The 23,344-nt window shown below is 39.1% G+C and overlaps 1 protein-coding gene and 1 long non-coding RNA gene across 4 annotated transcripts; one reads left to right on the plus strand and one right to left on the minus strand.

The window, feature by feature from the left end:
* Positions 1-527: 527 nt before the first annotated feature.
* Positions 528-2,750, minus strand: LOC112650691 (uncharacterized). The gene is made up of 2 exons (XR_003130377.3): positions 2,519-2,750; positions 528-2,407 (listed from the first exon to the last, which is right to left on the minus strand). It is a non-coding gene; the product is annotated as an uncharacterized LOC112650691 (long non-coding RNA).
* A 30-nt stretch (positions 2,751-2,780) lies between these two features.
* On the plus strand, positions 2,781-22,891 carry OTUD6B (OTU deubiquitinase 6B). 3 transcript variants are annotated; one of them, XM_025433496.3, is made up of 7 exons: positions 2,783-2,979; positions 5,146-5,297; positions 8,121-8,201; positions 13,238-13,550; positions 15,640-15,701; positions 18,589-18,695; positions 19,484-21,955. In XM_025433496.3, the coding sequence occupies exons 1-7, from the start codon at positions 2,808-2,810 to the stop codon at positions 19,566-19,568; spliced, it is 972 nt and encodes a 323-aa protein (XP_025289281.3). In that variant the 5' UTR covers positions 2,783-2,807; the 3' UTR covers positions 19,569-21,955. The 3 variants fall into 3 exon arrangements, with proteins under 3 accessions (XP_035564214.2, XP_025289281.3, XP_025289282.3); XM_035708321.2 differs by lacking the exons at positions 18,589-18,695; positions 19,484-21,955 and adding an exon at positions 22,573-22,891 and having other exon boundaries at positions 2,781-2,979; XM_025433497.3 differs by lacking the exons at positions 2,783-2,979; positions 5,146-5,297; positions 8,121-8,201 and adding an exon at positions 11,103-11,246.
* The last annotated feature ends 453 nt before the right edge of the window (positions 22,892-23,344 follow it).

Consider the following 23,344-nt stretch of genomic DNA (forward strand, 5'->3'; position numbering starts at 1 on the left):
GTCCTTATTGTAGCGTTTCCTAAATTGTGTTTTTCTCCTTGACCCAAATAATTTAGGAACATTCCAAAATTCTAAGTATGTGACTTTTCAGCTTTTAACCTTAGTTTCTAGGCTTCCTTGAAATGTAGTCATTTGTGCAATGTGATCATATATTCAAGTTTTCTCTAGTACAAGACCATTTAGAGAAGTTTCAGGATAATTTGAAGAGAATGCAAATGAAGTAGCAAAGTAATGCATACTATCCACACATTCACATCCCTCCTACTTTATCCTTTTTCATTTACTACAACTACATTTACTAAGTGTTGAAGTCAGTGTCCAGCATATGTATTTTAATTAAGAATTACTTTATTAGGGGCGCCTGGGTGGCTCAGGGGTTGAACGTCTGCCTTCCGCCCAGGGCGTGATCCTGGGGTCCAGGGATGGATTCCTGCATTGGGCTCCATGCGAGGAGCCTGCTTCTCCCTCTGCCTGCATCTCTGCCCCTCTCGGTCTCTCATGAATAAACAAACACACACATTAAAAAATATTTTAAAAAAAGAAATTACTTTATTAAATACCTAAAATGAACTATTTTTAAAAATTACCACTCACATCAAGATACTGAACAGTCTGCATATGAACGCGTTATTTACCAAAGATTCTTAAATGCTACATCCTACACTGTGTTGTATACTTTGTTATAGCTTAAATTCTGATACAAATGTTGCTTCCTACTTCAATTTCTATGACTTAAAGGTTTTCATTATCTTTAAACTCCTTTAATCCTTTGTTTTATACAAACGTGAACATCACATTTCAGGTTCAGAGTCATTTTTGACCCAACTGGAATCTTTTCAACAAGAGTAGTTAGCCTGTTTAAGACTGTGATGATTCACCTGTACCTCTGTCAATCTATGTTACTTTTAAGGTTTCCTGGCTGTTTTTTTTTTCATCACTTCCGCTCCAATCCATAAAACCGCTATATTTTATCTGTTAACACTAATCTAACGCCAAATTTACTCAGAAGGAAGCAGCAACTGCCGATTTTCCCGAGGCAAGATGTACAGAAGCCAAGGTTCACAGCTACCGTCTCCCCAGCCAGAGATTTGGACATTTTCTTTTTACACTGTCGGTATTAACACTATAAACAAACTTTTTACTTATTCCTCCTCTATAATCAAACATAAGAGGACCCGAAACTGTGTCCAATTTCCCATTTTACCGAACTAACACTCGGAATGCCTTTACTCTCTCTGTCCTGGCCACAGTGACAAAGCCCTTTTCTTTTACTTCTGCTTAGCTGAACGGCAATGCTCGTCTATGTCTACGTTACACACTACGAACAGTAACATTTGCTCCCTAAATTGAACATTGTAGCACAGCGTTTCCGTTTCAAAGGAGATAAACTGAAACTTCAGACCCGACTCCGCCATCTCTGCACGACCCTGTATGTTAACAACTTAATAACTTAACCTTAACGGAACTCAACAAGCTTTAATGCCTCCCCACTCTGGAGTCGCTTCCGCGGGCGGCGGGAACAGAACCTGGCGGGGATTTTAAGGCCGGCGTGTGGGTGATACACCTTCTCCCACCCCTGCATCTGGAAACGCCTCCCACTTGCCTCCGTGTAGAAACCACGACTTCGCTCGCAGGATACACAGCTCTTCACTCAAGACCGTTCCTCCTTAAAACAGTAGACCTTGCACCACTCACTACCTTTGTGGGTCTGGAGCTGCGAGGGAAAAACCGGCGGGGGCGGGGGCGGGGGCGGTGGGGGTGGGTGGGTCTGACTTCCACCCTTTTATAGATAACCTGCCTTTTTTTTTTTTTTTTCTTTCTTTTTAGATAACCTTTCTCCGAATTATTTAACATTTTCTTTCTTCTCCTTCCAGTTTTACAAACGTCGCTACCAGGGTGTGTCTACGTGTTGCTTTCTGTCAAGTTTTACTGGTGTTCTACCCACTTTTGGTGTTTGCAGATTCGGACCGGCCTTCAAATCTGGAAAACTGCCTTCAACTGGTTCTTTAGCTTTTTTCTTTTTTTTTTTTTTCTTTTTTTTGTTTTTTTCGGCTGCGCTGTTTTCAAGTATTTCTGTTAAGCGTCGACGGTTATCTCCCGGGCACGATGCTGGAGATGGGCCTCCTCTCCTCTTCCATTTATTTCTCCTTTTTCCCGGCGTCCCGGTTCTCCGGGGTCGTATTCGCGTCGGCAGCTCGATTCTGTGACCGGACGAGCGCGCCCGCCTCCGCTCTCGCTCTCAAGACCCTGATGCTCCTCAGGCGCTCTCGCATCAGCCTCTTTATGACCGGGCACAGGTCGGCGAGCTGCCCCGCCCCGTAGCTCTCCAGGCTTCCCAGCTCTTCCGTGTCCAGAGGCGGCATTTTCTCGATTCCAAGCGGTCTCTTCCGAGCTCAGCTAGGACCACCTTTAAAACAAATACACAGAACTCAACCACCGCCACTCGACCGAGGGGGCCCACAGCGTCCCACTGGTCACCACCAGCCTGTTACTCAAACGGCTTCTCCCCCTCGCTTACCTCCCGAGCAGCCTTTCTCGGCGACCGGAGAGCCGGCAATCTAACGGTCGCTGCCCAGCGCGCGGCGCGACAGGAAACGCCCAACATGGCGCCCGCGGCGTCATCACCGCGCGCCTCACGTCAGCGCCAATCGGCTGTCGTGCTCGCGCCCCGCCCCGCCCCATCCGAGCGGGAAGGGGCAGGCCCGGGAATGCGCATGCGTGCGTCCCCGCGCCGCTCCCTTCCGTCCAATGACTCGGCTCGGCTGCGGAGCCGCCTGGGAGGCGGGGCTGGGTCGCGGCCGCGGCCAATGGGGCCCCGGGTGAAGGGTGAGGGTGGAAGTGCCGGGCCGCGCGGGCTGCGGCCTCTGCCGGCGCGGGTGCGCGGCTCCCCGGTCGTCATGGAGGCGGCGTTGGCCGAGGAGCTCGATGAGGAGGAGCAGCTGGCGAGGAGGCACCGCAGAGAGAGGAAAGAGCTGCAAGGTGACGGGGCGGGGGTCCCCGGGCGCGGCGGAGGGGCGGGCGGCGGGCGGGCGAGCGGTCCTGCGGGGCCCCGGGAGCCCCCCGCCCCCGCCCCCGCCCCCGCCCCGGAGGGGCCCTCGCCGCCAGGCCTTCGGGAGCTCCGGGGCCCCGGCCCGCCGAGCCCCTCCGCCCCCGCCCCCGCGGACCGTGCCTGCCCGCTGCCCCCGCTGCCCCCCCCCCCCCCCGCGGCCTCCCGAGACGCCTGCGCTCAGTCCCGAGGTCTCGGAAGGATGTGGGACGGAGCTAGCCCGAGACGTTACCCCCCCCCCCCCAGTCACCCTGAACACACGTGCGGGGCGGGTGATGAGATCGAGTCATTGATTGATTGGACACACGTGCGGATCGGGTGATGAGATCGATTCATTGATTGGACACGTGCGGTTCGGGTGCTGAGATCGATTCATTGATTGGACACGTGCGGATCAGGTGATGAGATCGATTCATTGATTGATTGGACACACGTGCGGTTCGGGTGATGATTCGTTGATTGGACACACGTGCGGTTCGTGTGATGAGATCGATTCATTGGACACAGGTGCGGTTCGGGTGATGAGATTGATTCATTGATTGGAGACACGTGCGGATCAGGTGATGAGATCGATTCATTGATTGGACACACGTGCGGATCAGGTGATGAGATCGATTCATTGATTGGACACACGTGCGGTTCGGGTCATGAGATCGATTCACTGGACACAGGTGCGGTTCGGGTCATGAGGTCTATTCATTGGAGACACCTGTGGATCAGGTGATGAGATCGAGTCATTGATTGATTGGACACACGTGCGGATCGGGTGATGAGATTGATTCATTGATTGGACACGTGCGGTTCGGGTGCTGAGATCGATTCATTGATTGGACACGTGCGGATCAGGTGATGAGATCGATTCATTGATTGATTGGACACACGTGCGGTTCGGGTGATGATTCGTTGATTGGACACACGTGCGGTTCGTGTGATGAGATCGATTCATTGGACACAGGTGCGGTTCGGGTGATGAGATTGATTCATTGATTGGAGACACGTGCGGATCAGGTGATGAGATCGATTCATTGATTGGAGACACGTGCGGATCAGGTGATGAGATCGATTCATTGATTGGACACACTTGCGGTTCGGGTCATGAGATCGATTCACTGGACACAGGTGCGGTTCGGGTCATGAGGTCTATTCATTGGAGACACCTGTGGATCAGGTGATGAGATCGATTCATTGATTGGACACACGTGCAGTTCGGGTGATGAGATTGATTCATTGATTGGACACGTGCAGTTCGGGTCATGAGATCGATTCACTGGACACAGGTGCGGTTCGGGTCATCAGGTCGATTCATTGATTGGAGACACGTGCGGATCAGGTGATGAGATCGATTCATTGATTGGACACGTGCAGTTCGGGTGATGAGATCGATTCATTGGACACACGTGCAGTTCGGGTCATGAGATAGATTCACTGGACACAGGTGCGGTTCGGGTCATGAGGTCGATTCATTGGAGACACCTGCGGATCAGGTGATGAGATCGATTCATTGATTGGACACACGTGCAGTTCAGGTGATGAGATCGATTCATTGATTGGACACATGTGCCGATCAGGTGATGAGATTGATTCATTGATTAGACACACGTGCAGTTCCGGTGATGCGATTGATTGATTGGACACACGTGCGGATTGGGTGACGAGATTGAACAGACCTGGGATTGGGTGATGAGGAAGTTGGTTGATTGGACAGACGTGTGGATAGTGATGAGATTGATAGACGTGCGGATTGGGTGATGAGATTTATTGATTGAACAGACGAACGGTTGGGCTGATGAGATTTTATTTATTGAATAGACGTACGGTTCGGTTGTTGAGGATTTTTATTTATTGAACAGATGATTAGTTTGGTTGAGGATTTTTATTGACTGAACAGACCTACAGTTCGGTTGATGAGGATATTTATTTCTGATCTCTCCGTCTGGGCTCTTCTCTGTAAATGTGTGATTATGTGATCATCCTTCTTGTGTGCATCATTACTTGTCTGCAGCCTTTTCTCCCCTTGCCATCATCCCCTGACTGTTCCTATTTCTCATCTCCTCTTAACCCCTGTGTGGTTGGCTTAATGGTTTTTGGTGGATTTTCAGCCAAAATTCAGGGTATGAAGAATGCTGTTCCCAAGAATGACAAAAAGAGGAGGAAGCAACTCACTGAAGATGTCGCTAAGTTGGAAGCAGAAATGGAACAGAAACATAAAGAAGAACTGGAGCAACTAAAGCTGAATTCTAAGGGGGGAAAAGTATGTGATGTTTCTCTTTGCCTGCGGCATCTGAAAGCCGCTTTTCACTGTATGAAATCATAGTATTGGAAGAAACGGAAGTCACACAATCATGCTCATGTATCACCTTTCATGACAATTTCTGGGAGCAGGTTTACGTGGGAATGTATTTTTGTAAGGGAGGGCAGAAAAAAAAAAAAAAGGACACTTCAGTTATGTACTTGCCCCAAAAATGAACAGATTGATAAAGCGGACTAGAGGAAACTTCACCAAATGGAAGTTGGAGGATCAGATCTCTGGCCCCAGAATCGCCATTAAATAGTATTGTAACCCTGGAAAAGTTACTTAAGCTTCCCGAGCATGAACTTCTCCACATATAACATGATACAAATAATGCTGTTTAAGCACAAGAGTCTGTAAGAAAACAATGGGACAGCAAATGTGAGATCATGTTTAGGTTATAAAAGTGCATTAGGAACAAGCTGTAACAAATGAAAACTCCCTTTTGTTTCTCGATAAATTGGAGCATGCTCTCATTTTAACTAATATTTATTTTATCATTGTAGTAATAGACATTGTGTGCCAAAGACTTTTAACATATATATATATATATACATATATATATATATTAAAGATTTTATTTATTCATGAGAGAGAGAGAGAGACAGACAGACACATAGGCAGAGGGAGAAGGAGGCTCCATGCAGGAAGCCCAACATGGGACTCGATCCCGGGACTCCAGGATTAAACCATGGGCCGAAGGCAGGTGCTCAGCCACTGGGCCACCCAGGGATCCCCGACTTTTAACATATTATATGCATTATTCTCATGTGATTTTCATAGTAGCACATTATGAGGAACCCAGGAAGTAAATGTAGATAATCCCATTTTCCAAGAGACAAATAGGCTCAGAGAGATTAGAACTTCCTTCTGAATTTATAACAGCTATTAAGTTAAGAGAGTTAAAAATCCGGACTGTCTTACTCCAAGATGTGAAATCAGAATTCTGTTATAACTTTGTGTGGTATGGTAGTTTATTGTTGGGTTTGGATATTAAGGATCACAGACTCCGTAGCCTTACTCCATTTTCTTTTTTTTAAAGATTTTTATTTATTTATTAGGGACAGAGAGCACGTGAGAGAGTGAGCACAAGTGAGGAGAGAGGGCAGAGGGAGAGGAAGAAGCAGTCGCCCCGCTGAGCAGGGAGCCCCACGTGGGTCTCAGTCCGAGGACCCTGAGATCATGACCTGAGCCAAAGGCAAAGGCTAAACTGCGACTGAACCACCCAAGCACCCCTCTATTTTCTATAGTTAGAAACTTCTTTTGTCTGTACAAAAACTTTATCTTCCATAATTTACTTTTATGTGGTTTATTTTTGGTGTGCTGTTGACAGGGAAAACAACTTGTCTTTACTGATTTACAGTGGTCATTATATTAAACATGGTCTCGTTTTCTTTAGCCTTAATAGCTAGTCAGAAGATCCTGGCCTTTTATGCCTTAATGTATTTTATTGCCAAGTAGCAAGGCGTGATGCTCCAGGTGTTTAATCGTGTTGTCACAATCTTGGTATTCCTGATTATCTCCCTATCTTTTCAATTAGCGAGATAGTCTGGTTTGCTCTTTCAATTTTCAGTTTTGAGAGTTCTTTCCTAAGTTTCCAAGGACAAAAATGTTTGATTTTTTAAGCTACATACTGTTTAATGCTGTTAAAATACAAACTCCTATTTTACTTTGACCCAGTATCTTTTTCATTAACTTAAGCTGCTTTTCTTTCTGAACACTATCTGAATTCTCATGTCATTGCTTTCCAGGTGCTTTGTAGATTTTAGCAGATTCCTCTGAAAAAATAAAAGAATTCTAATTTTACTAAAGTTGATATAGACACTCTTTGAAGTCTTAATCTGATTTTGATATTTTGATACTTTGAGTATAGCCTTGGAGACTGCTGTCTTTTTTGTTGTTAGAGGCCTCATAACTAAGTTACAGTTGCAGTAATAAAATACTAGTTCTTAATGTTAATCATTAGACTAGCATCTTTCTTCTTCCCCAAACACGATAGCCATTTGATGATTAAGATTGGTCGTGATATTTCAACAATACATTAACTTTTCTACCTGTAGTTATCAGTTTATAGATGGGAGAGGATAGAGAAAGCTCAACAGTATTCATCAGGTCTGGCTAATTGAGATGGAGAAAGGCCTTTGCTGCCACATTTGAGGTTATGAAGGCAGTAATGACCTGAGCCAGCACATGATTTTGTTATTTTCTTTTTTTAAAGATTTTATTTATGTGAGAGAAAGAGTGCGCATACTATGTGTGTACAGGGGGAGGAGCAAAGGATGAGCAGAGGGAGAGGGATAAGCAGACTCCCCACTAAGTGTGGAGCCTGATGCATGGCTCCACAGGACTCTGACATCATGACCTGAGCCGAAATCAAGAGTCTGACGCGTAACCAACTGAGTCACTCAGGCGCCTCAGGACAGGACCTTAAAAATTTTATAAGTACTCTCAGCATTTAGAGGGGAAAGGTGAACTGCAGAATGAGTTGGCACTCACAGGAAGTATTCAGATTAATGGAGTGGAAATTTCTAGAAGGAAGGAAAGCCTGCAGGGATGAACATTATCTTTGGAGAGCTCTAACAAGACTTTCTGGGAATCTGATGAATTCTCCCTTAAAAATAGAAAAAGACAAATCCATGTCACGTACTGTTGCATCTAGTACTGTCATTCAAATCTGAATTGTGGGATTATACATATTTGCGATTTTCAATAATATAATCTAATACTTTAAAAAATAACTTGAAAGTATTTATCATTAACTTGTAATACTTTTGTTTCCTTCAGATAGATTCTGTTGCTGTTAACATTTCAAACTTGGTTCTCGAGAATCAGCCACCTCGGATATCAAAAGCACAAAAGAGACGGGTATGAATGTCATGTCACCAAGTAATTAAGTTAGTGCTATACGTTTATTACTATCTTAGGTGTTGTATAGCCAAGGAATAGGAAAAGAAAATGTTGGAATTTCTTGTCAAAGGACCTGAACTAACATTTATTAAGCACTTGCTAGGTGCCAGATACAGTGCTAGGCATATAGATTATATGAAATCTCATTTAGTCCTGATTATAATCCTGAGAAGCAGATTCTTATCCTCATTTTAAAGAGAAGAAAATACGCCTAAGCAATATAAAATAACACATTCAGCTTCCAGGTTTCCTAGAGAGTAGGGACAGGAAGGGGGTGTGCAAAGGATATTTTTTACAAATATATTATCCCAGACTTCATAATCTTCACATTGTGGGCCCAGGTGATTCTGATGCACAGTTTTCGTTAAAAACTATGGTAAAAAGTGGTGAAACAAGGCTTTGAATCTAGAAATTAAGCAAGATACACAGGTGTAACAAAATTCTCAGGATTATGCAGGTATCTTTGTAATGGTTAGTTGCAGTGAAAATTCAGAGAAGGAAACGTTCGTTTGTGTCAAGTATTAAATAATGAGTTGGAATTTTAAGAAAGTACAGTTATTTAAGTAGGATATTTGAAGCAGGAGAAACAGCATGCACAGAAAAAAAATGTGAGCATGAAATTTTCCATTATTGGAGAGCTGTAGGGAAGCTGATTAGTTGGAAGTAGTGAGTTCATGAAATCAAAATTACAGGAATGATATTAGATTAGGAAAGGGCTGTTCATTTGGAAAAAGAAGGGGTTTAAATCCAGTATGTTTAGTTCCAAATGTTGTTACTAACGCTTGATGTTTTATAGGATTTAAATTTTTATTTTTAAGCTAACTTAGCATTTTATAATTTAGTAGTACCTAATTTAATAGGACATGGTATTTGGTGTCAGACATATGAAGGTTTTAATCTTACTATTTCGGTTTGGGGTAAGATTCTTCACCTTTTTAAACCTCAATTTCATGTGTATAAAATGGGGGAAATAATACCTACTTAATAGAGTTGTTGTGAGTATTAAATACTGTACTGTTTCCAAAGCCCTAACACAAGGCCTGGAGAGCTCGTGGGTTAGCAAATGATAGTATTGTTTACCATGTTCTGTCTTGCATAGTGTGCCTCTTAGAAATTCAAGTCAAGACCGAGTCTTTTTTGTTGTTTGAAAGTTAAGTTGCAAATTGTCAGACATTTCTCATACGTATGTAGGATTTTATTTTCTTGAGTAAATATTATGATTATGAATGTCATAAAATCATAGACTTTGTGGTATCTTGGAAGTTAACCGGTTTTAACTTCCTACTTACGATGTGTGTTCTCTTTGTGCTAGCCTTATAGTTGTCCTCTAGCTTCTATAGATCAAAAGCAAAGGTCAGAATTTTTGCTTGACAGTGGCATAACAAAATACTTGTTGAATTGGCTCTACTTAGTAATTGATACATCTTAGAGTAGCCTATTTAATTCTGGAAAACGAAGGTCCCAACTCCTTCTTGTCTTTATCAAATCTTACTCATCCCCAGCCGGACTCTTAGGCAACAAAACAACTCCCTTACTTTTCCCAAACATTTTGTTACTTTTCTCCTAAGATACTGCATAGCTGAAATGCATACCTTTTCAACCTTTTTTAACAAAAAAATTAGTATCTTCCCATAGTCACCTGCTTAAACACTTGGCAGAGAAAACACTCTATTTTTATTTTTATTTTATTTTATTTTTTTATTTTATTTTATTTTATTTTATTTTTTTTTTATGATAGTCACAGAGAGAGAGAGAGAGGCAGAGACACAGGCAGAGGGAGAACCAGGCTCCATGCACCGGGAGCCCGATGTGGGATTCGATCCCGGGTCTCCAGGATCGCGCCCTGGGCCAAAGGCAGGCGCCAAACCGCTGCGCCACCCAGGGATCCCGAGAAAACACTCTAGAAGTAATGCCTAAAGTTTTTTTATTGCTTTGTTACATTAATAGTATTAATAGTAATATTATTAATAGGATTCTAGAACTGAAAACACTTAGGTTTATAATACAGTTTATATATACCTGAACTTTTTTCCCCCACCAAAGTCACCAAGTAAAATAAAAAGCCAATTAGTTAATTGTGTATATCTTTGGGAGAGATACCATTCTCTCTTAGAAAAACATGACAAAACTTTATGAAGATTTATTATTGGAATACTGTAGAGCAAATATCTTATTTTTAATCTAGAAAAACAGAGGGAGTATTTTATTTCCTTCAGCAGACTTCAGTGGAGGAAGCTTTTCCGTATGCTGCAAAGAGCCCAAAGTAGAACTTAGAAGAATTTGGTTCCAAAAATAGGAAATTTGGGAGCTGGAATGAGATCTAGTTCAATTTCTTTATTTTACACATGAGAAAGCTGAAGCCCAGTTGTCTCAGTGGCAAACTGAAAGTTTGATAGAAACCCAGGACGAGTACCCAGCTCTTAAGATTTCTCTTCAGAGTTGATTTAGCTGCATTACCATATTGGACGTGACTCTAGTTTTACTGACAGTATATTAATGAGTTAATTGCTGTTTTCATCCTAAGTACCTAAGTATGTGTTTTCATTAGATTTAATTGTTGCCATTCTGTCTCCAGCACTAGGGCTGTAGCAACCACAGTGCCTAGCGCCATTGGGAAACTAGGAAACTATCCGTGGCTGGGAAGAGAATCCAGTAAATTTCCCACCTTGTGCCCTCGAAAGAAAACACAATTGCTGTGTAACACTGAAGCAGAACTTGAGGGCAAAAGTGAAATGCTTAGATTAGTATTTTAGAGGATTAAATGGTTTTGCAGATAGTATAAAATTCCACTCTTCTAGTACTAGTATATGACATAATTAACTCCAGCTCCCATCTGCTCCAACTTTTATTCTGATTTAGGTGCCTGGATAGAAGGAGCGCTCTGTGTTGTCCTTGGTCCCACTCTGCTTCTAAACCAGCTGTATGGCCTTTGGAAATCTTTCTGCGTGCTGTTTCCTCAGAGGAAAGTGAAAGTGAGGGGTTTTGGATTAGATGATATCCAAGGTGCTTATCCTTCCTCTCCCCCCTGAAAATGTTTTATAGACTTTTATAAAGTAATAGTGCCACCTTGTGTTTTAAGATTTGTATGCTGCTGTGATGCATAGTTGTAGGTATGCAGTGAAATAAATTGGTTCATGTTACTTCTGGCGTTGCTGGATTTGGGCAGAATAAACTTAAATGGCATATGTTTTATTAGGGAGATAATACGGTTTTTGATTCAGGTAACTTATAAATCACTTTAGGTTCCAGCATAGCATGTAACAGGCAAGTAGTTCAAGTCTGTAACATTAAGTTAAATTGAAATTTGCCTTTCCATTAATTTCTTGTGCCCCAAGGAGGAATGAGAGCTAGGGACATGAAAATCTTTACTTTTTCTTACTTTTTCCTGGTTTACCAAATCCTTCACTGTAATTTGCTACCAATATCAAGATTTGTGGAATTTAACTTTTTTTGTTCTCTTAAATTGAAAAGCATTCATGATTTGTATATAGTAGAACATATTCATGATAGAGAATTAGAAAGATGCAGAAAAGCACACATATACACATGTACACACACACAAAACAAAATGTATTTTGTAAACAAAATCCAGACATAAATACAGAGAACAAAGTAATGGTTGCTAAAGGGGAGATAGATGGGGGTATGGGTTTGGGGGGAAAACAACTTATTTTGTAATCCTATGATCCAGAGAAAAGCACTGTAAATATTTTGTTATATCTAATTTTTAAGCAATATATAAATAGATTTAACGTATATTAATTATATACATACCTTTTTTGTCCCCAACCTCATCTCTTAGCATGTTTTTATGGTACGCTGGCTATACGATCCATATTTAGCTATGAAACATACAGTGCTTTCTTGCTTTGATCCTTGCTAGTGTAACCATCAGAATTTTTTTTTTCCTCATTTTTCTTACCTTCCCACTCTACTTCCTATCCATCCTCATGTCACAGATCTCATTGCCCTACCCTCACCCCATCTTTGCATATGTTGCCATGGGAAGAGCTCCTCTGAGATTTGAATAAGGAAAGCACATTGCAGAATGTAATATGATACCGTTTTTGTTAAAATATTTTTTTCTGTACTTCTTTATGAATGCATCTGTTTTTGTTAAAACGCTTAGAAAAAAATCTACAAAGATACACACCAGACCTCTAGAGCAGGCACTGAAATAGGCAGTGGCCCTTAGGGGGACTTCAGTCTATCTGTAACATTTTATTTTTTTTTTAAGATTTTATTTATTAATTCAGGAGAGACACAGAGAGATAGAGAGGCAGAGACACAGGCAGAGGGAGAAGCAGGCTCCATGTGGGGAGCCTGACGTGGGACTCGATCCCCGGACTCCAGGATCACGCCCTGGACTGAAGGTGGTACTAAACCACTGAACCACCTGGGCTGCCCAACGTTTTAATTTTTATAAGAAGAATGTTTTTATCTATTGCTTTGATTAAATGTGTATGCCTGTGTGTGTGTGTGTATGCACTGTTTTTTTTTCTTTTTTCTTTAGGCTAGATAAATAGAATTCCTGTACCATCTAAAAGCTTTGGCATATTGATGCCTCCCTGGTGATTTAGCATGTTAATGCCCTAGTAGTTGAGTGATAAGAAGCTTGGATTAGCTTGGCATAAATATGATGATGATGTTGCTTTAAGGCCTAGGATAACTTAGTCTTAATGCAGTACTTTAAAATCAGTAAGTAGAATTTTTAGAAACTTGTCATGTAGTTTTTAAATAGACTTCAAAGAAAAATTTAAAGCCTTTTTTTTTTGTCCTAGTACAGAGCTTGGTGTTGGGTACATGCAGATGAGAATAAAGGAAGGAGTTCATAGTATAGAAAAGTTTGTAAGTGATGAGATCATCAATATGATAATGCTTGTGGGAGAAGGAAGATGGTAGGAAGTTTTGAGAGTCTTACATTTCTGTCTTCTCAATCAATGTAAAATAATCCTAATTATTTGTGAATTAACTTTCTTCTATTCTCCTCCTAGGACAAAAAAGCTGCATTGGAAAAGGAGCGAGAAGAAAGGATAGCTGAAGCTGAAATTGAGAACTTGTCTGGAGCTAGGCACATAGAAAGTGAAAAACTTGCTCAAATATTGGCAGCTAGACAGTTGGAAATTAAACAGATTCCATCTGATGGCCACTGTATGTACAGAGCCATTGAAGATCAGCTGAAAGAACAGAAATGCCCCTTGACCGTGGCTGCCTTGAGAAGTCAAACTGCTGAATATATACAAGGCCATGTGGAAGACTTTCTGCCGTTTTTAACAAATCCTAATACAGGAAATATGTATACTCCAGGTAATGTAATTTTCCCCCACTTTTTCTACCCCCCCCGCCCGGTCCCCCTCCCCCCCACCATCTTGGCTGTTAAAATGATTCCTGGGATTGAGAAGAAGAAAAACCTGTGATCATTATTATGGAGGGAAAAAAATCTCAAAATTTAGGCAGAATTAATTTTTATTATTTTAATAGATACTAGTACATTTTGCTTGTTAAGATCTTTTAAGTACTTAACCACTCTTTGTGGCTAAATATATTGTTTTATTTAAGATAAAAATGGGAATAGCATTATTATTGAAAAAATTGTAAGTTCACATGTCACAGATTTGGGTGTAGAGCAAGGTAAGCTTTGAGTAGTCTATGGACATATAAGGCCCCAGGACCATAAGGAGAGAATGATTGGGAAAACAAAATTCTTTCATCTTGTACTTTGGGAGATTTAATTTTCTCCATACGCCATACATATATTTAGGCAAAATTTGACTTTGTAAAACCAAAAATAAGTCATTTAATAACCTGCCTTATTATTCTTTATAATACTGTTAATAATTAATAATTAATAATATTATATATTATATTATTATTATTACTATTTATTATTATTAATAATGATTCATGGAGAGGTTAAAAAAAAAAGCACAACTAGCAAGTAAAGGAGACCAGGTGAAAGCCTGAGAGTTTTGGGGGGAGTCAGGGGTATAACAGAGGCAAGTTAGTCCTTATGAGAAGACTGCAAGGTGTGGTGGTATCCCTTGGGAGCAAGTCATACGGCCAGGATGGGCTGGACAAGGGAAGGTTAAGGTTGGCTTTCTTTTAATGGAATCTCTAACTCTGCTAGTTGCAGGGTACTGGAAAAGAAGTGGCAATTCCGCATGCTGAATTTAAGAAAAAGATAAAAGACATAATTTCTTAATCATTCAGCCAATATTTATTGAAGGACATTAAGTGCCAGGGACTGTTCTAGGTGCTGTTCTGAGCATGGGGGATATAGCAGTGAATGGGGCAAACACACAGTACACAGTTTTCTGTAGATGCCCTTAATTGTTTTCCCTTCCTCTGAACGGGGAGGCTGTTAGTTTCCCATTTTAACTTTCTGTATCAAAGTGTGTATACTTGGGACCTGGGTGGCTCATTCAGTTAAGTGGCTGCCTTTGTCTCAGGTCATGATCCCAGAGTCCCCAGCTCCCTGCTCAGTGGGGAGTCTGCTTCTCCCTCTCCCACAGCATCTCCTCGCATGCACACTGTGCTCTCTCTTTCTCTCAAAAAAACAAAAAAACTTTTTAAAAAAGTACATATGCTCAAAATGTGCCATTAAACTGCAATTAGCTCTTTACGTCCTCTCATGACTGATCTAGGAAGCCCTTTCTTTGGGTAGAACTGATACTGAAGTAAATAAGGTGTAAATGCTTTCAAAAATAGCAAGTGGAGGCCCTATTTGCTGCTATTGCTGGGAAAGGAATTTCCACTCATTTCCACTTTTACCCCAGTTCTCTTCTCACATGTCTTTTTTTTTTTTTTTTAAAGATCTTATATATTTATTAATGAGAGATACACAGAGAGAGAGAGAAAGAGAGAGGCAGAGACACAGGCAGAGGGAGAAGCAGGCTCCATTCAGGGAGCCCTACACGGGTCTCGATCCCGGGTCTCCAGGAGCAGGCCTTGGGCTGAGGGTGGCGCTAAACCGCTGAGCCACCCGGGTCACCTCTTCTCACATGTCTTAATGGGTTCTGACAGTAGACCTGATTTAGTTGTTCAGTGTATTTTTTCAGATGCAGGTCTGGGCTTTAAAATACTATGTCAAGGTAGTGAATATGGTGGCCATTTGGGGGTTGCTTGGGTAAACAGAATAGCCTTGTTATGTAGTGAAGGTCCCTGGGCTTCAGTCTGAGAGAGAGAAACAGAAATGAATTGCTTTGCTGTCAGATGGAGAGGTGGTACAAAGTTGGAGCAATCTGGGAAGTGGATTAAATTCTCCAGAGCGCAGGGAAGAGAAACGAGAAAGGTCACAACTTGAGCAATGATCAGGAATTGTGGAGGCTACAAAAGGGATCTTGTAAGTTATGTATGAAAATTATTTTAAGTGCTATATTCTCATTTTTCTCTACAGAAGAGTTTAGAAAGTACTGTGATGATATCGTCAACACAGCTGCATGGGGAGGTCAGCTTGAGGTAAGTTTGTAACTATTCATGACATTTGTGGATCGTTAAGATCATCTCTAAATCTCATGTAGCATTCAGACATTTTTCAGATGATCCCAGTTTCTCATTGAATATCCCTTTTCTTTACGTATTTGCTTTTTCTCTACTGATGAAGCACTGAAATAAGGAGTTAACATTCTTAGGCTTGTGGTTAAAGTATGTATCTATGGGAAGTAAAGCCCTATTTCATTTTAAATAGCCCAGTGTTTGATCTGTGGGTTGATGAGGCTAATGTTGCCTCTGTGTGTTTGCATTTGTGATGCTGCTCCTGGCAATATATTTGATTTTCTTGGACTTACAGAAGTGAAGATTTTTTCAAGTACAGTGAAACTGACCATAGTAGCTCAGCTGATGAAGATCAGTATTGTAAAGTAGCATCCATTACATCAGAAAATAGAAAACTATTTTTCTGTGAAATTACAGGTCAGGTCCTACCATAATACATTACGATTGGAATTTCAGTTGATACTGACTTCAAAGCAGTATTTGATATATTAAAATTCACATGTAGGAAATCAGTGTGTTCAGTCACTTGTAGGGAGTTAATCAGGATTTTTTTTAAAGCTTATTTGATTAACTTATTGTTAACTTTGTTTCGTTAAACAAAATGAACAAAACATCTAATTGGTCCAAGTGGCAGCCCAGGGTATTTGAAAGTCAGGGAATGAGAGAGAAAGTCCCGAGTTTGGGTCTTGGCTTTCCTTCTACTTCTCAGTTTGGTGACCCTAGGGAGTCAGCCAACCTCCCGAGCTTGAGTTTCCTAATTGAGTGGGGGTCATAAACCGCTGGTGTGTACTTGGTAGGTCATTGTGGCTTGGAGTATTTCACTTCTTCAAGAAATGTATATATATTTTTTCCAAGAAGTGTATTTTTTAAAGAAATGATGTGAACGCTTCTTCAAAATCTTTGTCTCAGTAGTGCTGTATTTGTACCTCTTCTGAGCCACCAGAGGGAACTATATGTCCATTTGTTTTGTATGCCTCTCTTGGGTCTCTAAACTGAGGAAATTTTCATTGTGGCTTTGTGACTACATTAGGAGTAAAGATGCTTGAACTTTATTTTGAGGGTCACAAATTAATGAGAACTAGAGACCTAAGCAAGTCTTCTTAAATGGAGAAAAAAAATCTTTAAGGGGTGCTTGGGTGGCTCAGTTGGTTAAGTGTCTGCCTTCAGCTCAGATCATGGTCTCAGGGTCCTGGGATAGAGCCCTGTGTTGGGCTCCCTGCTCAGCAGGGCATCTGCCTGTACCTCTGTTCCTTTACCTGTCGTGTTCTCCCTCTCAAATAAATAAATAAAATCTTAAAAAAAATTTTTTAGGAAAAAACTTTAAAATATCTTTTGACGAACAGTCATAAATTTTTGGTCTGTGAATTCATTTGAAATAAGAGCTGCTGTTTTCACAATGGGGTATATTTAAATTATTAAAGAGAAATTCTTTATATAATTTCGAAAGTCTTCAAAGGGATGTTAAGATTTCCAGAAATTTCTTTATGCCATCCATTCCTTGCTGGCTTTTAAAAAAAGTGATATTTCAGTTATAAGAAAAAAATGTCCCAAAGGAACATTTTATGAGATAGAATATGGGATTACGTTTGCTACTGTGCAGCATAGGATTTTCTTCATATTCCTGAAATAATTTCTTCGTTAAAACTTCCTAAAAGGACCATGCTCTAGACAGAATGTTCTTATAATCAGGCAAATATATAGATGAGGGCACTATGAGGACTGTTAAATGATTAATTTTGAACTTGGCCTCAAAGTCACACTAGTTCAGTTGCAGATCATTTTATTTCCTTATGCTTGACTTCGGACAGGCAGCTTAACCATTCTCTGCCTCACACTCTAGGTCTTTATTTATTTATTTTTAAGATTTCACTTATTTATTCATGAGAGACACAGAGGCAGAGACACAGGCAGAGAGAGAAGCAGGCTCCATGCAGGGAGCCCGATGCTGGACTCGATCCCGGGTCTCCAGGATCACGCCTTGGGCCGAAGGCAGACGCCCAACCACTGAGCCACCCAGGCGTCCCAGACTCTAGGTCTTTTACAGTAGTACATATCACATAGGGTTATTGGATATATGGGATATCCCAGAGGATTGAATGAATTAATACACATAAAGCGCTTTAGTGTGCTTGGTCATGGTAAGTCTAAGTAATGTTACTACCGATATTTATTATTATTCATCTAGCTTTAAGCTCTAATTCGATAACAAATGGTGTGAAATGAACATTGTGTATTAATCAGATGGAAATTCCATGAAAGTATAGTATAATTTCATATCCGTAACTCATTCTACTTATGCCTTGAAAATTATGGAACAGTGGTTATCAACACTGGTGTATGTTAGAATCATCTAGAAAGCTTTACAAAAAAATAATACATCTCAAAAAAAAAATACACCTCCTACTCTTACCTATTCTTTCTCTCCTTACCCCCAACACCTCCCAAATTGTAATTGATTTGGTCTAGTGCCTGAGCAATAGTATTTTTAAAAACTGGCAATATTCAAAAGTAGAAAGACTAGTATAATGAATCTAATCTACCTATGTCCTCACTTCATTAACTATGATATTGCTATTTCTTAAAAAGCTGTTGCGCAGCCAGGGCTTAAAACTTCTGCATTTGATTAAATAACTATTATATTTGTTTTTAAAAAATTATGTATTAAAAAAATAAAATAAAAAATAAAAAAATATGTATTAAGTGTCCACTATGTGGCAGGCTCTTGGTATACAGTGAGGAATAGAATATTCCTGGATCCATCCTGGATGATGTTTGCCCATACTGAATAGTTTATGATTTGAGTAAGATTTACCTTTTTATTTTCCTTACTAATACATTTTCTTTCCTTTAGCTAAGAGCCTTGTCTCACATTTTGCAAACACCAATAGAGATAATCCAGGCAGATTCTCCTCCTATTGTAGTTGGTGAAGAATATCCAAAAAAACCATTAATACTTGTGTAAGTACCTGGAAATTTCTACTGTTATGTTTTTCATAGTAAGACAAAAAGAATTATTCAAAGACTTTAGGTTGTGTATGTCTATTAATCAGGAAAAAAAATCCAGCTGCATTAATTATGCTTATTTTATGTTAAAGGCAATTATGGAATTAGAAAGCACCATCAATATGTGATTTAGATAAGTGTTTAAAAACTTCTAGTGGTTTATTCTTGTGTATGAATTAAGAATAAAATCATTTCTAAAGGTTACAAATTTTAGCATTAGTTTTCATATTTTCCCGGTTTCACATGAATAATGCTAAGTTTCAACAAGTGTAAAAGCTGAAATGTTTTCATGTTGCCTAATTGTTTATTCCTTAGAGATTTTAAAAATTTATATTGTAGAAGTATTTTACATGAATGAGAATTCTTCGCTCAAACAAAGCATGGAGAATTTGCTATTGGTTTTAGTGTTTATTAGCCAAACCTACAAAGGTAGTCATTAATGGCTTAGATTTAGGTGAAAATTTAAGCTTATTGAGCACTCAGCATTGTAGTATTTCCCTTTACCCCCCAGTGATTGTGTATTCCCTGACTTAAACTCAGTTAGAGTTAGTGAACCAGAGTTTAGGGACTGCTGATGCTTTTCAAATGGTGTTGAACTTTTAAGTAATATGTCAATGAAGTCTTTGAATGATACCCCTGTGGAGTGATTCATTCAGAGTGTTTGGTTTTATATACATAATAAACATTTATATACAATGAATTACTTTCGTCTAAACTACTCATTTCTCCTTTTCTCATTTCAGATATATGAGACATGCATACGGCTTAGGAGAACATTACAATTCTGTTACACAGTTGGTGAACACAGCTACTGAAAATTGCAGCTAGTTTACAAAATGTTGCACAATTATGTTTTAGTACAGTGTGCTGATCTGACTATTCTTACAAGTGCTGGGTTGTTCTAACATTACTGAAAAACACAACTACCTTAAATCAGTTTTATGGCAAAGCTACTAACAGACTTTTTAAAAAATGTGTCAGCGATAAACTTTAACCAGTGTTCCCTCAGTGGTATTTTAAAAACACTTGTGAGTCAGTTTTGGAGAACATCATTTACAGACCAAGACGGCACCCTATTTACTGATATTTTTATTAATATAGGGTCCTGAACATTTTGTTCTGCACTGAAAATAAATTTTTTTTCTCATTATTAAAAGCTTTCAGTAAGCATTTTAATGTAACTATTCTTGAAGAAATGAAATGACTTGGTCTCTTTGTCATTGCAAATATGTGGTAATGGTGACAGCAAATTTAATTAATGCTTATAAGTGAATCTGATTTCAGTAACCTTGGTACTGATGGGATTAATACTATGAAGCTTTTTATATAACCCTGTCAAAATGCAGCCATAAACCTTGCTTTAATAACTAAAAATTTTAAAATATTTATTCACATGGGAATCAGTTAAGTTTAAGAAATGAGACAAATTCAGAGGTAAATAGGTGTTTCCTATCAGATCAAACCTCTAAAGAATTACAGATTAGCCTTTTATTTGTGTGCAAGTAAAGACCTGTCAGATTACTGTCTCTCTCATTTATTTGTTACTCCTTGCTGTTTCTTAAACTTCAGAATAGAATTACTACCATCATTTTTTTTTACAGTTTTTTTAATGTCTTTTATTTTTTTATTTTATTTTTAATTTTTTAAAGTAATCTCTCTGCCCAACATAGGGCTTGAATTCATGACCCTGAGATAGATAAAGAGTTGCATGCCCTACCAACTGAGCCAGCCGGAGCTCCATCATTTCTTGATCATCTTCATAACTACAAATTTTTATATTCTTTGTTTTCCTCATCATCACTTAGCTGTTTTGTTTTCTTTGCAGCCTGTTCCACTAAGGAGCAGTTGGTGGCCTCTCTTATTCTTTAACTTGAACAGAAGGAGTAGCAATGTAAAAGGGTCCAGGGCCAACTTGACTTCAAATTCTTCCTCGTTTCCAATTTGTCTTACCTCTCTTTTTGTTTCATTCTCTAGGATTAGAAGAAAGCCTTTGTTGTAATTTTAATTAGCCTTATTAATGACACCTTTCCTTTATTTCAAATATTTGAGAATGTTTATATTATATGTAGGGATGAAGTTGAAGCCCACTGTTTGGGAGCCAAGACTGTATAGAAAAGACAGTATATAATACTTTGTGATATGAATGATTTATCTATCTCAGATTTCAGGTTACTGTTAACACTATTCTAATAAGACAGTATCCATATATAGAAACATTTCTTATTGATAATGTTTTATGTAACTAAGTATTATGAAGATGAGTCCTATTTGGTTTGATCTATTTTTCTCAAATTAGGAATGAGTATTAAGATTTAGCATCAAGTTTATGATATATTTGAATTTTTGCTCCATGAATACAACTTAATTTTTGTAAGTTAATACTGAGTTTTATAATATTAAAAACGGGTGTCAGCCTCACATGCCCAGCTGGTGACAATGTGGGAAGCTAGTAGGGATGGGTCAGCTTAGAGCAAGTTAAGTACTGCATGAAGGTATTCCAATTCAAAAGAAGAAAAACCATTCTGTCTGCCAAACAAAATATATTCTGAAGGCTGACTGTTTTGTAATACTTGATCTGAAATTTTTGGGGTCTGAAATTTATAAAAGAATTAAATTATAAAATGCTAAATGGCTTGGCTTTATTATAAAGTAATCTGTTACTTTAAAATCAAAAGATAAGCATTAAGAAATAAAGCAAATATCATGAAACCTAGTTATTACAAATTGCCATCTATATTTAAAATAACATTGGTAGCTATTTTTTTTTTCTAATAAGATGAGTGGAATTTCCTTGATTATAGGTTTATTTTTATTATTTTTTATTTTGAAACGGCCAATATGCTTATGAGTAAGATTTGTGTGGTCAGCTTCTGTTCTTTCATAAACTTCAGATAAAAATCATTTTAGCTGTAACCAAAAACTGAAGTCTTTAAAAAATGGCAGATGTTAATTTAAAAACAGCATATACTAATTTAGTTTGCTGTGTGATTATGGTCTAATGGAAGTTTCATAAGCTTTCTTTTCTCCTAACTCAGAAAAGTATATGTCAGAGTTTTGGAGTATGTCCTTAGCCAAGAATTTTATCCACTTAACATATGTTTACAAACTTATATAAAGCAAAAAAGAATGTATGTAACTATAGTGAGCAATATAGTTTTGCTCATATTATCTGATGTTTGCCAAAAGAAGAATAAAAGATGTATGAATTAAATCAACATTTGTTTGTCCAAATTGTAATTCTTGAATGTTCTTCTCAAATTGTTTTAGAATTATATCCAGCCTTTATTTTGTCCTTACATATAATTGAGAATAATACAATTACAGATTCTTGCTTTAAGGGATTTGGAATAAATATATGAAGCATAGCATTGTGTCTCAGGACAGAGGGAGATAAAGTGATAGGCATTTAGGCCATGGCTCTTAGAAATCAGGTTGAAGCTTAAAGCCTTTTAGAATGATGAAGGTTTATTTAGGACAAACGAATTATTCTAAGACTCATGGGTGTTGAAGGAGACCAAGCACCTGTGTACAAGCATGTGAAGCAGTAAGAAGGAAATTTGTGCCCATTAGTGCTGGTACACAATTGTTCATGTATCCTTGGTTGTCATGCATGAACTAGCTGAAGAAGCAGATCTCTTTAGTTTCTGAGAATTTAATTGGGAATTTCATAATGTTTTTACTTTTATTGAACAAATGAGTGGTTTTCTTCCTTTCCATATGTTTTCACATATTGATTCTTCTTTCCTGTCTTACATCTTGTTTAAAATCTTTTTCCATCTTGCAGAAAAAATATAACTGAAAGGATTTTTATTTATTTTTTTCTTTTCTTTAGAGCAAGTTGTAAGAAGTATCATTTCTTGTTCAGCATTGTTCCCTCGTACGTGAAGGTGTTTGAGCTGCCATTCAGAGTTGAGCACTTCATCCAACTAGCTTCACCTAGCTTATTATCCTGGGCTCGGCGTAATCAGCACCAACCTGTCTGTACTCCCGTCCTCCCGGGCTGGGTGCCCCAGTTCATACGTGTTGATTCATAGTAACTGCACACCAGTAACTGGTTATATGTATTTAGTTTACTGCTATTACTTCCGTCTAGTCTCTAAGTGCTTAGAAACAAGAACTTTTTGATTATTAATAAAATACCTAGTACATTGCCTGGCCTCTATAGTAAGTGCTTCATAAATGTTAACAGTCATGAAAATTGAGACGATAGGATATGACGCTGAGGAGTTGTCATTAGACTAATGGACCATTAGGACTAGGGAGAGGTATTGACTTAGCACTGTGCTTGCTCACAGAAAGGCTGCTTTCTAATTTACCTAACCCCTGGATGAATTTTTCAGTCTTTTGGTCGGTATAAGGGAGGAACAGAACCCAAGAGAGCTTTCTTTTTTATTTTGATTTGTTAATTTATCTTCATGTATCAATTAGGACAATCGATTTTAATGAATCTACAGAGTATAAAGGTCCTTTGTGATAAGCGTATAAACCAAGGAAATACTACAAACTGTTAACATACTGACTAGGAAGTTCATAGTTGTCTTATTTCAGTATAATTAGGATGACAAGCACACCGTACTGAAACAAATCACTGCCATTCTGCTGAA

The sequence above is a fragment of the Canis lupus genome, chromosome 29, assembly GCF_003254725.2.
Source record: "Canis lupus dingo isolate Sandy chromosome 29, ASM325472v2, whole genome shotgun sequence".
In the NCBI taxonomy this organism is placed as follows: Eukaryota; Metazoa; Chordata; class Mammalia; order Carnivora; family Canidae; genus Canis; species Canis lupus.

Excerpts from the sequence above, each read along its gene's own strand:
- OTUD6B (XM_025433496.3), top strand. The coding sequence starts at position 2,808 with ATGGGGCCCCGGGTGAAGGGTGAGGGTGGAAGTGCCGGGCCGCGCGGG. Across the intron at positions 5,298-8,120 it reads TGAATTCTAAGGGGGGAAAA|ATAGATTCTGTTGCTGTTAA; the intron begins GTATGTGATGTT and ends TGTTTCCTTCAG. Across the intron at positions 18,696-19,483 it reads AAAAAACCATTAATACTTGT|ATATATGAGACATGCATACG; the intron begins GTAAGTACCTGG and ends TTCTCATTTCAG.